General features: G+C 35.2%; 1 protein-coding gene across 2 annotated transcripts in view; it reads left to right on the plus strand.

Annotated features, from left to right (window-relative positions):
* The window catches only part of LOC116345138 (roundabout homolog 2), a 177,396-nt gene that overhangs the window by 12,776 nt on the left and 146,748 nt on the right, over positions 1–17,872 (plus strand). For both annotated transcript variants that reach the window (XM_031774243.1, XM_031774244.1), the window contains exon 2: positions 11,086–13,391. In XM_031774243.1, coding sequence (XP_031630103.1) covers positions 13,136–13,391 — 256 coding nt within the window. In that variant the 5' untranslated portion in view covers positions 11,086–13,135. The remainder of the gene's footprint in view (positions 1–11,085; positions 13,392–17,872) is intronic.

The raw sequence follows: 17,872 nt of genomic DNA on the forward strand, positions 1-17,872 counted from the left end.
CTGATTGTGGTTAATCGTGGAGTAATTGGAAGATTTGTAATTAAATTTCAATTTATCATGGCACGGACAAGTGCCGCGCCTTATTGACGTGCAAAAAAAACATCATCAACAATAAAAACAACGACACTAAAATGAAAAAACACACATACTCTCGCTCACTGCCTGTATATTGCTGGTTAATTTGGTTTCCGGTTCAATATTCTAAATGATTTAGACGAGCATGAGCAGAAACAGCAGCTAAAATCGACAACAAAATGTGATTAGGCTCGTACTTAAGGTTATTAGATAAATGCGTGAGGTCATTTTCATAATTGCTTTAGCATTTTTTATTCCCACTTTACTTTAGTTTGCATTTCTAGAGCAGTAAAATGGATAGATTTTTGGCTATTGCATGGCCATTAGAAGGCCTAATGAACCGATCAACAGCGAGATTGTGCGCACGGGGGGAAACAGGCGTAAAATGTAAAAAAAAGAACAAATATAGCAGAAAAATCCATTTCGAAGCGAATATTTAGTTCGGGCTTGTGTATGCTCGACCATATATTATGTTTTCATTGAAATGCAACGGTGTATATTTCAATTTCGGAAGCAAATTGTTTTGAATGCATTAGCCCATCCATTTCACGGTGTGTATCCAATTACGAATTGTGTTGGTTATATTCTATATATATATGTGTGTGTTTTTTTTTGTTTTCGGACTTTGAAAATTACATTATACACTTGTCGCGGCAATATAGCAATGGTCGTGGTACCATCAATAGAGCATACCAAACCGGGTTTGTGTATGCTCACAGGAATTGTGTTAGGGCTTTTGAATGCACTAACCAAATATGCATAAATATATGGAATTTGTTTGGCTGGGCGCTTGTCATCATTTGCCTTTGTTTTTATCCATCGCACCGAAAGGGTATTCAAACATTGAACGAGCAAAGTGAGACAAAATTGTATATGTATGTGTGCATGTATAGATGAATTGATGTACATAAATTCAAGTCGATTTGCGTTATGGATTTGTGTGTCGACATTCACTTGATTCAGCGCATTCAATATGAATATGCGAATTGAAGGCAAACATCAGGAATTCATGCTTTCCGAGTTTTATTTTACATTTTACTCACTTGTTCTCTTCATCTGATTGTGCTGAGTGTGTAAATTCAATGCATGTGCCATCATCATCAACATTTCGTGTGGCTCGAATGTTTGTGCTGACTCGAAGCACCATCATCATCGAGAACATAAATGAATGGAATCCATTCCGCGCCAATAGTTGTTATTGTCATCATTGTGGAGATGTTTGTAGACATGATATGTTCCAAAAGTTGTAGAACTTTTTGAAAATTCGCACATTAATTTCTCTTTTCGGCGAAAACCATGTGTTTTCCTCGATAAGATCTGTTAGCATTTTTTTTTTTCAGAATCGATACACACAATTTATTTTTAAGACGACTCGCTACAATTGCTGCTATTAAAACTTTGTTGCTTAAAAAAATATGAAAAAAAAAGAAGTTTGAAAACTTTTAGAACACAACAATTATATTTAAAACACCGGCATGGATATCCACAATTCAAAATATCGAAGTTATATACAAAGAAATGGCAAGTTGTATTGTGTTGAGTGGGTGCGGTTGCCAGTGCAACCGAAATAATATACAACAAAATAATGTCGAGTGACGTTGGCAAGAGAAAATGCACACAGCATATCGAAAATGATGAAAAACCATAACCAGTGAACTGGTTACAATTGCAGCAATGCAGAATTACAATTCAATATCCACGACCATTATCATCATCATCATCATCATTATTATTATTATCTTCATCAACAGTAAATGGCATAGAACAGTTGCTACCTGTGCGACAACAAAATGTAAAAAAGAAAATTGTTCAATTGCAATGTCGCCCTAAACAAATTCCGCAAAATAATGGCATTGATAATGATTTTGAATTTTTAGTTTGTTTATTTATTTATTGGGTATGTTGTTGTTGTCTCTTGTTAGTGTATATTTTTACCAGCAGAATAATAATGTCGCATTTTGCTTTGCTACCGTCTGAAAATCGAAGCGTATTTATTAATTGCAAGTGCATCAAACGAACCGACAACAGCAAATCGAGTTTTATTTGTAAGAGCTCGTGCTAAATGAATCTATATAGTATCGGGCGTATTCTATTTCGAATGATATTCGAGCTCGCGCGTATTTTATGTTGCACAAATAGCCGATGTCTGCGCTCAATGTTTACCACCGCGAAATGTGTGTGTACACAACAACCGACAAAGTAAGAGAGAGAGAGAGAGAGAGAGAAAGTTAATGGCAACTCGATGTGTACAAATGTCTGGCAGTATTATTATTCCAAATAAATTGAAATCATCTAAGAATATTTGAATTTCAAATGTAAATATGTAATAATAAGAATGGATGTGAGTACGATTGTGTCGTTTCGAAACTTTGTAATGACTACATTGTTCGCTCTTTAAAATTCGTGTGCATCGACAGAGGGCTATTCTCCATCTCCAGTTCGGTGTGCGCGCGGTGATTTTTTTTTTCTCGTTGCTTCTTTGTTTGGTTGGGCCGATTCTCGCTTCGAATACTGCGTATAGTATTAAAGCCGCAACACTTTAGATTTAGTGCATTGTCTGCATGGCCATTACCACGGGAGTATCATCGATGAACTCAAATTCAAATAATCAACTGTTTACCATGTTTCCTATTTAGCAACATTGACACACAATGCCAAAGTTTACCAACCAGAATATATGGCCATTCAATAGTTCAACGTGCTCGTAAAATGCGTATAAATCTCAATTTATGATTTTCTCCATGGATGAATTTCAGTTTGACTTTGTGTCGTTGTCGTCTGTTGTGTCCGGTCAGTCGCGCTCCATCCAATACAAGCATACACACACGCATAAACACTCATTCACATTGATCCTGAATGTTGTGCATGCACTTGCTGCCGAGATGGGATATGGAACTCGGCAATGGATATATGAGATAAAACTGTGTCTGGGTCGTTGCATTCCATGCACATTCAATGGTGCTTGCAATTGATTGATTCGACCATCTCTTTCTTTCTGCATGTACAAGTGAGCGTCAGTCCATTCGCACATAAGCCCTGAACATATTCTACGATTTATTTTCATATTGCAGTTAACAATAATAAATGAGCATGGTGAACAAAATACCAAGTATTTTATAGTAATTATCATTTCGGTGGAAATGGCAATAACAGGATGACAGCGAAAGAGATGGAGAAATTGAGAGCACAATCTACATTCGCATATATCGAAAATATCAATGGTTTTATAATAACTTATCGTTAAATCGCATGAATGTGCATCAAAACAAAATTCAAAATTCACTTAGAATATGTGCTCGCGCATAGCGAACAATTTATATTCTTGTTGATTAAATGTGTTTACCGCTTTAAAATTCCGAGAATTTTTTTTCCCATTTATGTTGTTTAGTAATCTTAGCGAAGTGAACTTAATCGTTTGCGATGCGCTCACAATATTGAAGTGCTTACCATTTTGGAAGTGCATTTGGAGCTGTGTGTTGGAGATGAATGAATGAAATGATCATAAATTTGCATGGATATCACCAAAAAAACTACCATACACCATGCATACGCTCATTTCAAGAGTGCACATAAAATTCAAAAATGTTCGCGCATTCAACGTTTTGTGGCCTCATTCCATGCAATCTGCTATTTTTTTTGTCGCGCTGTTGTAAATTTTTATGTTCAAATCATAAAAGGCTCTTTCCTCGCCATTCATTTTCAATAGAATATTGCGCAATGTGATGAATTCATTTTTTTCTGTTTCTTCTTCTCCGTCTCACTCCCGCTCATGTGTCTTAACAACGCACTTTTTCAGCATAAAACCATTTCAGGCATGCATTGAACAAGAAGCTGACAATTTAAGTTCCAACTTTGTTTTCTTTTGCTTCGATGTGTTTTGTTTCTTCTATTCAAATCGGTTTTATGTTCATTCTATGTGCCCTGCTCAAAAAAAAATAGTCAATTGAATTTATGTATATATTTGAAACATGCCCATATTTGTAAGCAATCATTTCAAGTGACAATGCATTCGTTATATTATATTCGAACAACAACGATATTCTGAAACGTGACCAATCACATTTTTTTCTCTTTTTCGCTTCTCGGCTGCATTATAAAATCGAACGCGTTTTTAATTAGGATACCTGGAGTTTTATGCCAAATTTAGCGGATCGTCGAATGTTGTCGGTTGATGGTGTGGTTTTTATGTTATGCAACACATTGTCAGTTGCATTGTATAATTTGCCATTATTTTAGCGCTTGTCTTTCATTCAATTTCCTTCTTTAGAGAACTTGATCACAGCACTCTTTTTTTTTTTTTGTTTTGTTCGTTTGTTCATATTTTGTGGTATTCTTGGTTCGTTTGCATACAAAACGCGGCATGGGTTATTATTGGCTCGTTATAACGATGTCGTTATGTACATTTCATTTTTGGTCAAACATCGTATATCCAATACAATTTGATTATGATATCTTACACTTATGCACCCATGTCATCATTTCAATAAACGATTCGTTTTTTTCTTTTATTCGCTCTGTTTTGTTAGAATTACTCTATGTTTCCGCAGCTATAGTGTCAAATCCGTTTTGAATGCATACTGTTTTGTATATTGAATCAAAGGAAACGATTTACACACGAAAAAAAAAAGAAACTAAAGGGAAAAAAGCCATCAAAAACCCACCGAATGCGAATCATAAGTAAATGTAAACAATGCGTCAGTGGACAGAAAAACGCGTTGTCAAATGAAAATGTGAACAAAGATAAATGAAAAGATACGAGAAATAAACGAAACAAAAAACGTACATTCAGAAAAAAACTGCCAGAGATAGAGTTTGATTATTAAATTTTTATGGTGCGTTGGCTGGGCCGTTATGTGTGTGTGTCTGAGTTTATATTGTATTTATCATTTGGATTGCAAACGATCGCAAATGCACATATATATGTGTCCAATGCATATTTCATACAATTCACGATTGAATGAAAATATGAAATCGCGCATTCTGTTCACATAGACAATTGAAATCGCGTGATTTATAATCAAAGTTTATTTGCATTTGCACATTTATATTTAAAAAAACAAAAACAAAAAATGCATCAAACGATTTTTAGTGCGTTTTCAAAACGAGAAACGGAAAGGAAAAACTACCACATTCATTTCATTGAATGGCAATTCCTGTTTGTGTCTCGCCTGTCTAGCCTGATGGTAGTGTACGCGTATATTTTATCAAGATAAACTGATAGGTATTTTCAATTTTGGCATTTTCTCTGTGTGAAGTCGAAGTATTTGCAGAAATCAAGAGAAAAATATTGTTATTTTGGTGTAAAATTACTTTATACAACATTGAATATTTAATTTATGCATTTTATTTTGAATTGTTTTAACGTATCAATTAAATGCAATGAAAAAGCATTGCATCATCCATCGAAATACTGTTTTTACTCAAAGTCAATGCAATCCCAAGTACCATGACACTCTCTCAGATCCACAAATTTATAGCACTTTGTCTCGTCCATATTGTCATAGTTGAAATTTTATACGCAGACAGAGAGCGATTGCACTTGAGACTGGCTTTTATACCAATTGACAATTCAACCAATATTGACAACGATAGGCATTTGGCATCTATGAAATGAGATGGAAAGAGATTGGAATTGGATTGCCTAGCCACACACCCATATACGTATACACACAATGTTCGGATTATTTGATTTTTCGATTAGATTCGGACGCGAATCGAACACTTGAAATAAATCATATGCATTTTCAAAAGCAGAGCATAATCTTTCGTGTGTGTGCATTTCTGGTGAAATATATCGTTATAGGCTGGTTTTGTCATTATTGTGTTGGGTGGTATGTGTGTAATTCTTTTTTCCAGTCTATACTTGTGTGTACTAATATGCATTGTTTTGCTAGAAATGGACTCAACCAAATGGAATCGAGCATTTCGGTATCGTTGATGATTTATCATATTGTGCAATATGCAAAATATAGAAAATACTCTGTATTAGACGCAATTTCGGCCATTTATTTCTCGCAGTCAATATGACAAATACCAAACGCGCTCTTTTTGTTATAATGGCTTTAATTTATAAGCGGCTTTATTCATTTTTGGCGAGTGCCAAACTCACACACACACACATACACAGCGCAAAGGAATATAATGAGTTATGAAAACAACGTGAATGCGAATCGATTGAAACGTGTGCACCACACGTTCACATGCATTATCTTATTTTCGGCGAAATTAATCGTTTGCGTATATAATTACAATTGACAATCGATTGAATAACCGGATTTTTCAATAGACACAATAAATTGTGCAATCTGTTTTAAATAAAATGTTATGTGAATTCTCTTTCTCCGAAAATAGATTATGGAATGCATGCAAAATATCAAACAATGAATTCGACCATTTTATTCGAAAAACTGAAACAATTACGCTCATTAAAATCCAAAAGTATTACAATAGATTGCATTTTAAATGAACCCCCAAACCCATATTACGCATATATGGTCGCCACACTTTTTGACCGCAAAACGTGTACGCCGACAACAGAGAGATAATATGCACGAATCAAACGGGAAAAAAAAAACAATATATATGTGCAATTTAAAATCGCTCACGCATTTTCCTCGTCCAAATCGATCGGATAGAATGGACTAAATCGATGCACATTTATAATAGACAATTGGCTCAACTATTTTCGGAACGGGACAGACAATGTCGCTGGCAATTTTACTGTGGCTATATACAAAGAGAGGAGAGAGAGAGAGAGATAAAAATGGAAAATAGACAGGGAGAATCGGCATACATTGAATTGAAATCGTGCAACCAATTTGAACACATTTTTCTTTTTTCGCTTGAATTTGTTACACGATCGAAAAGATATATAAGCGAAAAAACATACACATGTGCTCAATAGGCTGAATAGTAGAGGTGGTACTTGATTGCTGAGCTGAATTGTTCAATTCAATCCATAAAAAAACAATGGATCCGATCATCATCATCATCATTGTGTGGATGCAAGTATTTAGCATAATTTATAACGTTCTCTACATTTCTGGTCGATTCTTTTGGTCGGTTGCTTGCTTGTTCGATCGGTGCATCTAATAAATAAAATAACGAGTGTAGTTCAGTGCTCACAAACAGGTTACAGGTCATCAATTTAACCACATTAGTTTCGTAGTGCCGATTCGTTTGTTGCAAATTTTGTTGTGCATAAGTTTAGGTGTGTTTGTGTGTGTGTGTGTGTGTGTGTGTGCGCTGCGCGCACTATTTCCGATGAAAATAGAATAGCGCACTATAAGTAATAGCATTTGATAACCCTCTTTAGTGTTCAATCTCAACCACTTAAAAGATAAGTGGAGAAAGAAGAAGCTTGAATCGATTTCAGTATTCATACACATTTTATTGTGACCTCAAATCGATTAATCAGTTTTACAAAAATGTAAATCTATGTACGATGGATTTCAATCGATCGGATTTTCGACGTTCGCATTCATTCTAAACTTCAGTAAACGAGAATAATGTATTAAACATGGATATTATTCAACATTCTTATTGTAGCGATATTCATCACATATTTTTCGAAAAACCCATCGAATCGAAAATATTCAAAACGGAGTCTGAGCATAAAACAGAGAGGAAGCACTTGGCCGTTTAATGACCGCAACAGGGCTACTAACTCATTGCTCTCTCTCTCTCTCGCAATTCATGCTCGCACATAACCGTAGTACAAACAAAGAGCATAAAACCAGAAACGCATACCAAATCGACGAGAAAATTATCGTTTTCCCCATGTATAATTGTTACACAAATGAGGTGAATTGTGTGTTTGGTTCACGGTTTGCTTCGATCACGGTTTTCTCTTCGTCCATCATTCGGTTCGGTTTATTTTTTTTTGTGTGTGCTTCTGTTCTTTTCTTCTCGCTTATTCGCTCGCTCGTTCGCATTGTTTTTGTTTTAAATAGTCAAGCATTAATTATGTTTGCCAGGCTTAAATATGACTATAGACTAGATGGGCTGGTAGACATGTTATACTATGCGAATAATCCAAACAAAGGAAGAAAAAACATCGAACGCTATCAGAGTTGAGAGAAGAGAGAGAGAAAAAAAAGTACACGAACGGTAGCGACAGTGAACATCGAGAGGAGAATGAAAAAAAAAAACATTGCATACGCTATGAAGAGAAAGGGAAAAAAGAGCATAAATGAAAAACGGATATTTCTGAGTGGAATGCATGTGCAATATCGAATGCACTATTGTTTAAACGAGTTTACTTTTTTCTCTCTCGATATATGTATGTTCTCTACCGACCAGCGTGTTGTTTTTATTTTCGTTGCTTTTTTTTTTTCATTGTACGTTATGCAAACAGAAAATAACACAGCAAACAGTAAATGTATTGTTGCTGTTTATTTTTTGTTTGTTTTTCGTTCTGTAACATACACGGAAATTTGAATGATAGAGACTAGATTCTCTCGATGGATTGGCATATACAGTTGCCGCCGCCGATGCCGCCATTTGGCCTGCCAACTTCATCTCTCTCTTTTTTTTTCTCTCAATCTCTCTGTATCTAGTGTGCTATTATTATATCGCATATGTGCTATTATATGCGTTTGAAAATAAGTCTTTTGCAAACGAACCATTTTCTCTTTATCTGTATTTTCAATTTTAGCGAATGTAATTTTTTTTCGTGTCTATGTGATCGCTTACGTTCGTTGATATTTCAAAAAATGCTACTGTACCGTATATATCATAATGCAATGAGTAGTGTTTGTCGTCGACATTTTAAAAACGGTAAAAAGTAAACACATTTTTTTTGGCATAGCATGTGTGTATAGTTTTGCTGAACAAAAAAAAAAGATATAATATCACCGAAAATAACCCGGAAAATGATTAAATTTTCATTTTGTAATCACATTGGATGTTTTGCGTTTTTGTGAATAAAACAGCAGCGAAATGAATTGATGCATCAAAAATGGTAAAACATTTTCCAAAACACACACAATTGCAAACACAAAATTTGACAGAAGAATGAATTCATTAAACGACGCAACGATATGAATTCAAGCAAAAACTATGCGATGATCCAATGTGACAAAATACATGGTCAAAATCGCAATGTTTTGTGCAAATTGGTCATCAACAACACACATCATCATAACTACAGGCAATTTTATCGATGAAACACCGAGCCGAAAATGCACAAAAATACTCTCTCATGCACACACAAAATGTGAAAAAAGAAATTTAAATTAAGAAGCAATTTGAAATTTTAATCAAAACTATTGGAGTTTCGAAAGAGTAGTTTTTGCATGAGTTTGGCATTTCATCGAACCATCTCATATGCATGGAATGCAGAATGAGCGTATGGATATGAGCTATATTAAACAATTTAATTATAACGATGTTGCAAACTAATAAGTGGAAGCGTTTTCGTACTATGAATATTATACAAATTTTACCTATTTCTCTGCCGCTCGACATATTGACGGAAAAAGTTTCTCAAGCGGTTTTATGCATTGTTTGGTGGTTCAACTATTATCAGCTTTCGTGTATTATTTCGGGATATTTACGTGTATCATGTGTATATGCGGTTGTAACCGAAAAATAATAACTTTACCGATTTACGCAACGAACAAACAATCGAAAAATGAATGAATCTGAACAAATTTGGCGAAAGAGAGTACGCGCAAACAACATACATATATTTCAAAAAGTTAATAATGAGGACGACGGCAGGCATTTATTAAATCGTTCATTTTATTTTTTGGCACTAAAAAGTTGATCTCTGCATATTTTGTGCTTCGATATACATATATATATGTATGTTCCTCGCTTTGCTTCCTTGCGCATACCAATGTGAACACAAGTAAAAAGTTTTTTATCGAATCGTCGTGCGGTGGTCGAGCAAATATAAAAAAAATACCTACCAACCATGAATTGTTAAAATGAAATTCGAGTACAATCGAATCGAATTCGCAAATTAACGGAAAAATTTCCATAAATTTTCTATTTTAATTCAACAAATTTCGAGTACGATTCTCTTGTTTTATTATTCGTCATACATTGGTACATAGCAAGAGGAAATGAAAGGGGAAAGATGGAGAGAGAGAGAGATTGAGAGAGAGCAAACGACCACTTGGCATAGTCGCTGACATTGGGATAAAAATTGAATTTTGTTGGGCTAATTAGTTTTGAAATTCGACTAATTAACGGCATTATTAAATATGCTCGTGAGTTGAATCTGTCGTTCGGCCTCACACCGCCACATTTGTACCTTTTGAATTCATCAATAACATACACATGCTGCACGTACGCCGGCTAAAGTAGCAATCAAACAGCAAAAATGTGTTCGCTATTCAAGTGTTGGCTCAATAAAATTTTAATAAATAATTTTCACCGAATTTCCCAAACGCACACGTGTACATGGAAACAATTGAATTTTGGAATTTGAGAACGAGACTCAATTCGATTTGGTGCGTTGTTCGTACCACTTTTTTCCGGCATTGTTCTCGCTTATTGTTGAAATTGAAATTCACAAGCTCCGACAAAAATTTAGATTCAGAGAGAGAGAGAGAGAGAGAGAGAGAGAGAAAGAGCGGGCTGGAGGAAGGTAGAGAGACGACTGTGTGAAATTGTATATCTCTCGCACCATCGCGTATCATTTAACATGAGCATGTAATATTTGCTTTCATCATTAACATAATTTTTCAATTCTAAAGTGATATGAATATGCCATTAGGCCCAAAATCAATGCATTAAAATGCCCATTAGAGATATACACATTATTTTTCTCTCTCTCTCTCTCAGCTCTTTTTTCGTATCTCTTTTTATTTTGTGAATTGAATTACACATTCCTTTAATACATTTAAATGCATTTTTGTTATCGTTTAAAATAAATCCAATGGAAAAAGGTTTTCATCAACAATTCAACGCTTCACATTCGTTCGAATATAAATATTTTCTACATTGCTCTTGAAATTGTTATTGATTTTTATTTTCTTTTTTTTGCTCTTATCGTTTCAGCGCACATTGGCACGGCCGCTATAACAATAACAACAGAAACAACATATCGAAGAGATTGACGCCAAATAACAACAGCGGGGAAAAATACACGCATACACACACCATAAATAAGCGAACACCCAACATTCGAAAGATCGAATCAAAGCCATACGTGTGTGTATATCGACACATAAATTCACCGCGAGGGTTTTCATTTCAACAGCATATAGATTTCTTTTTGAATTCACGTCACTCCTGCTGGATCGTGTTGAGAGAAAAAAACACGCGCATAATTTTCGCAAGCAAGAGTATCGTTTGACCTTCGCAGTGTGAAAAAAAAGAACTCCAGTTTATATAAACGTTTGAAACAAAAAAAAACCAGCACATACTTTTATATATAAGAATCCGTTTCATTTCCATTGTATGGACAATTTGTTAACGAATTCACCGAAGAAATAAATTAACACACACGGTGAACAAAAAAGAAAAAAAAAGTACGAGAGAATCATTCTTATCGCATTGGTTCGTTAAAAAAAAATTCTGTGTTTTGATTCAACGACAAGCGCCGACAAAGTTACTTCGATGGTACCAAATCCCGTGAAATTCAAGACGAGCCTCGTTTGAAATAATATATATCTGCAGATCTCGTTTAGTTTGGCGAAATTGGGAACGGAAAATGCAGCGTTGATGGTGTCAGCGTGATAAAATCTATCCACACACACACAAAAAAATCCTTTGCTCAGCATTCGAAATTTAAGCAATTATACGCACACAAATTCACTGCTGTCACATACATACACAAATTTGTGGTCGCAATGTGAAGCGATCCCAGTGAATTGCTCTAAATCAAGTCCTTGTTTTTTTTTTCTCTGGAGTCACGGCCACAATACGGCGTCCAATAACTGATATCAAGTATAAAGGAGATTTTAGTGAAAGAGACGCGAAAAAGGTACGGCTACGTGTAGAAGAAGCCAAAGAAAATCAGCTTCAATGTGTGATCAAATAAATAACACCGCCACAGAAACGATTTAGCGCCACATTTATCGTCGTTGATACCAAACTAAATCACGGTTCAGTGGCATTTTCTTTGCTATTCTGATTTCATCCTGATCCGTTCTTTCCTTAATTTCGTATTCATCACGCACCGAAGCATTCGATATCGCACTTCAGGTGGTTTTTGGTTCGCACTCGACGGTATCCTAACCATTCTATTTTGCATTTGGTTTTTTCAACATCGCATACTCTCGTCAATGGTAACCATCGTCAGACAAAAAAAAGAGAGTGAGATAGTGCCAAGAGGACGATAGAAAAAGCAACATCAACTTCAAAAAGTGTATGAACAACGGTGCAAAGAAAAAATTCAACTGAATCGACACACTTCAACCCGACAAGTTTATTTATAATTGCGAAAAAGAAAAAATCATAAATTAAGAGTGGAACAAACATTGAAACAGAAACGAAACTAAAAAAAGAATTGTGCACGAAACGTTAAAATATTCTCTGAAATGAATTCTCAAATTGTTTTCAAGCAAAATGGGTGTCAAGTGCGATGTGTGTATTGCATAAGAATTGTTAGTTGCATGCAAAATATCGAAATAAAATTTTAATTGCACTGACTTGAAAATTGTTTTCACTTTTGCAAAACAAAAAAGAAACATATGTACACAAATATAAATCGAAATACATAAAATTATCGACGAACGAGTGATCGATTTAAAAGAAGACGAAAGGAAAAAAAAAACAGAAAACGAACACAATAAATTGGCATTAAGCATCCATCAAATTAAAATCCAACCGTCGATTTATTAGGTTGTGAAAACTTAAAGAACTCAGAAAAAGAACAGAAACGAAGAAAAAAATCTAAAATTTCGAAAAGAAACATGAAAATTATGTCTTTTCACGTCGATAACGAGATTAATGTTAAGCATAAAACTTAAGACATTTACGTTAAAATAATAAAATTAAAATAAAAAAAACAAGAACAATTGCAGTACGACGAATACGAATAAGCAGACGAATACAGACTTGTGTGAATAGAAGGCAAACATTGAGACACGTCGAAAGGAAGTGTATGCGAAATATAAATGCAATAATGATGGATTGCACATCGATATTCAGAATGTTACAGCCTTCGACAGTCATCGACAGCGGTGGCGGCGGCAACGGCAGCGGCACCAACATCGATGGCGTTGTTAGTGTACAATTGCACAAACGTGTTAAGAATATCCGTTTGACACATGGCCAATTGAAGCGGCAGTCACACTGTAAAACGAGATTAGTTTTACTATTATTGGGATTATGGATGAATTTAATTGCTGTTACAAATGGTAAGTGGAAAAATACAGCTTGTTAAACACATGTTTTTCTCTTTTTTTTCTGGTTCTCCTTCATTCAATTCCATGCATACATACACACTCTTGCCGACGCAGCGGCAATCGTCAAATCTCTCTTTCCGTTTCCAGTCAAAGTTAATTAGCTTTAATTTGATTTCATTTCATTCGGTTCTTCTGAGTGTATCGCTTTCATTCGTATGAGTGTCAGCGACACTTAACGGGTTAATCATTCACTTTCTTTGCTTCTGGTCTTTTTTTTCGTCGTCGTTATATTAATCTTTTATGTGTGTGTGTAAGCGCATGATTATGCATGGCTGTCGAACTTTAGCGAAAGAAACAAAACCAACGATTGCGTAGAGTTGAAACGTGTTCTCATTGTTGAATGCCGATGCACACAATGAATCACATTTCGATATCACAATTGTGACATTTTGCAATGCTCGCACTGAAGTTCACATCACATGTTGGTTATGCGACTCACTTTTTACCATCTTTGTCAATATTTGTAGTTAAATTATGACCATTTTCTCATTGAATCCGGTCGTAATATATTCGTGTCTGTGTGCATTGCACAAACTATTTCAATGAAAATCGGTTTTTATCGTTTCCGCTGCATGCGCCAGTTTATGGCTTCTTATTTTGGCGTTATGTGTGTGTGCATGCATGTTTTTCTTCTCAATTTTTTGAAATGAAACAAAATGATCGTCATCGTTTTCAAACAATCTGATACTTATACATCGTTTATGGCTCACGTCTTTCCACTGCACTCTCGATTATACATCGATGTAAGGCGCACTCTTATCTTCAGCGCAGTAAATGTTGTGTAAAATAACAAGTATATTTTTAATGCCATTTTGTATATTTATGTGCTATTTTCGACAAAGATCAAAGCGCGATGACCCAATAAAAATGTGTGAATGTGTGAATCATGTTCGAGACGATTAGTTTCACTTCTATGATTTTTCAATTTTTGTGTTGCGCTTGTCATATACGCCCCCAATACAACATACAACAAATATCCGCTCCACACACACACATACAACTATATGTCATCCACAAAACCACAAGATCATTAATATTTCAATGTCATCACTTTTTCATCGGCACTTTTTATCCATCTTTCCTTATAGCGTAGACGATTTATTTTTTGGATGTTGTGTTTCTATATTGCATTGCTGGTTTATTTTATTGAAATTATTCAATTGAGAGACCATTTCAAATGAAACGATGAATCCCAAAAGTGATCTATAAATGACATTAGATTCCATCTATGAAGGTGGATTAGAACATTTCATTTGTGACTTACATGTGACTTTTTCGGTCTGTTTCGCCACAGAGAATTGATTACTCGAAAATGGTTTTTATGATTTTGAAATACAACAAGAGACCGAAAAAAGAAAAAAAAAAAGAACCGTATACACATTCCATTTGTTGGATATTTATTTGGAAAAAAAAGTCCATAAATTCTCCACAGTCCAAATGTTTGTCATCGAGTCCTCGGAAAAAAAGAAATTAAAATACAACGACGACTTGTACACGACCAATTCGTACAATATTACAGCGCTGTCTTCAAATATACCACTTGGAATTTATGAAGCGCATTGAGAAACAGACGATAAATAGAGAAAAACAACAACACGATCCAAATAAAAATAACGATCCAATTTGAAAACCCAAGAATTCAAAAAGGGAGAGAAAGAGGGAGAGAGAAAAAAAGCAGCCACACACAGCTGTAACCGAAAATCGAAATCATATTGAATGAATAAAATTTATTGTGACAGAGATGGAGAATCGAATAGATGGAGACCCACAACTACAAATCGTTTCCAGTGTTTACTGCTCAATCTCTCTCTCTCCTCTCTTCTATCTTTCTTTTTCTCTTCAAATATAAATACCACACACAAAAATTGACATGTTAACTTGAATATATATGCAACTGTGTGTGTTGGCCGAAATATTTTATAAAATAGCGCGTCGCACGATTGAAAATTTATGTTGAAATGTGTTGTGCAAAGTGAACGAGACGCTGAAAGAGACAACGAGAGCGACAAAAATCGTAGCCCAAGAGAAATAGAGTAATGCATCAAATCGATTTACTTTTTGGTCAATATTCAGAGCGAATGACTTGAAAAGCGTACCAAAAATAGAAATAACCATCAAGCTGAAGTTGCATGCACTCTCTCACACATGCAAACACCAACATCCGAATGAAACAATCAAAGTCGCATTTTATTTTTATATTTGCCTTTTTATACGTTGTAATTGATTGCATCGATTACTTGTCGCTACTTTTTTTGTTTGATGAAATGGAACAATTCCAGTATAAATATATCGAATTGGATTGCGAGATGCGTTTTTTTCTATGTGCTTTTGAAACCCATAAAAATTCGGTGAACTTTTCATATGGCCAATAAAAGTCCATCATATGTTTTATTGATACAAATTTACGGACAAATTCGATGCACATGCACACCGACAGCTCGAGAGTCAAATAACCATTTTTCATGATGACATGATGCGTGCGTGCATTTGTTTTTCATTATCGTTTTTCTTCAATTTAAATATACTTTGTTCTATCGAACGACCCATTTATAAATGACATTTTATAGACAAATTAATGACGCCGTATTTGCATTGGATGATTGACTGAACACTGTGCCATTGTTCTATTGGAATTTCAGGGGAGCACAAAAAAAAAACACAACAACACAATTCTGAACTGATTTTAATGTTGACGCGCAAAACTTTGAATCACAAAATAAACACAATAATTCAAGAGTAAATTCGAAGTGTATTTGAAATGTATTTCGGCAATACAACAGTCGTTTGTTATTGCTAAAATAAATGGATAGCTTGGAAGTACGAGTGAATGAAAGAGAGAGAGAGAGTGGCTGAAATGTACACGTGTTTTGTTGTTCGGCAAGAGTTAGAAGCAAAATAGATGCTTATCTGGCATGTACAAACAGCAAACACGGGCCATCCGCCCGTTGTTTATATTGTATCTCGGTTTTGAAATATACACGATCTATACACACACAGAGTTGAATGCATTTTGCGAATTGGCGTTTCGGCAAGAATTTTCATGGTACGAAGGAGCAACAAACGAGTGAAGAAAGAGAGAAAAAAAGCAACCAGAACATGACACAAACACACACTAGGAAAATGTGTATTGTGTACAGTGTGTAACATTAATGCATGTTTTGCATGTTATAAGTCGATGTATTCTCGGGCAATTTTGTGTACATTATGACAATGATGTTTACTTGAACTTATGCCTTTTCCGCTTATTTTTTTTATCAATTTATTGGTACGTACTCTATATAAATGCGCTGGATTGTTGTATCGCATTTACAAAATGCATTTTTTTCTTTTCTCGAACTCCGAGGACCACATACATGCATACCGGATCAGTGTCGATACGTTGAATGAGTGTATAGCTAATGTGTGGTTTATTCCACTTAAAATTTTGAGCATATTCGATTCGACGTCACTTTTTTTTGTGTGAAGTACATGATCATCTCTCGAATAAATCTCGAGAATATGGCTTTCATTCGCCTGTCATATGCGATATATTTGCTTCATATAAAATGGTAAAAGGTGTCGATTCCCGGATGGAATGCTTGCTAAGAGTACCTTCATTTTAATGGTGCACATTTTGAAAGAAATGCGTAAAATTATCGATACACAAAATCATATATTTGTGCACAACATCCCTATCTCTGTTCCGCATCTCTCATCGATTCAATTTAAACAATAAATGTACACGTCAAAAATACTTTGCACTCGTTCGCACATTTTTTGGTTGTGTCGATACTTACACGGCACATATCGAGACACATGCTGTTGCACATCATTTCATCATTGTTTCGATTTTATTCAACAATATTATAACTAAAATGTGCAATGTGTTGTCATTGTTGCACTGCAGGCACTTCGAGTTGTGTGTTTCGGTGTCAACAGCGAGCGCACTGTATGCGTTGATGCCGGGAGAGGTATGTGTGCCTTTTTTTGTTCGTCTGCTGTTACCAGAATTTCTTCCTGTCAAAGTGTGTGCTATTGCTCTTATGGTTCAAGTAATGTGTAATCAATGTCATATTACAGTATATTCCTTTTTCGCAACGTTCATTCTCTTTTCTCTTTGACACGAACTTACTTGATGTACAAAAGACACGAGACAAAATATTGCATCAGTTCATACATAATATGCAAATAATATTCTCTTTATAAGCAAAAGCATGCCAAACCATTTCCTTCTTGCATTCAACATGGATTTGCCGTAGCCCCCCGTTTGCTCTTCTGATCGATTGATTCTTGTTGTTTTGTCTTTCTTCACGTCTCGTTTCGCACGACCATGCTGAAAATATGCTGTCGATGTACTTTCGACTCTTGGCACCAACTCTTTTTATTTGCACTCTTTTCGCTTCCTCTCTCTCTCTCTCTCTCTCTCTCTCTCTCTCTCTCTCTCTCTCTCTCTC

The sequence above is a fragment of the Contarinia nasturtii genome, unplaced genomic scaffold, assembly GCF_009176525.2.
Source record: "Contarinia nasturtii isolate CC-2019 unplaced genomic scaffold, AAFC_CNas_1.1 Cnas_scaffold_1240, whole genome shotgun sequence".
Lineage (NCBI taxonomy): Eukaryota > Metazoa > Arthropoda > Insecta > Diptera > Cecidomyiidae > Contarinia > Contarinia nasturtii.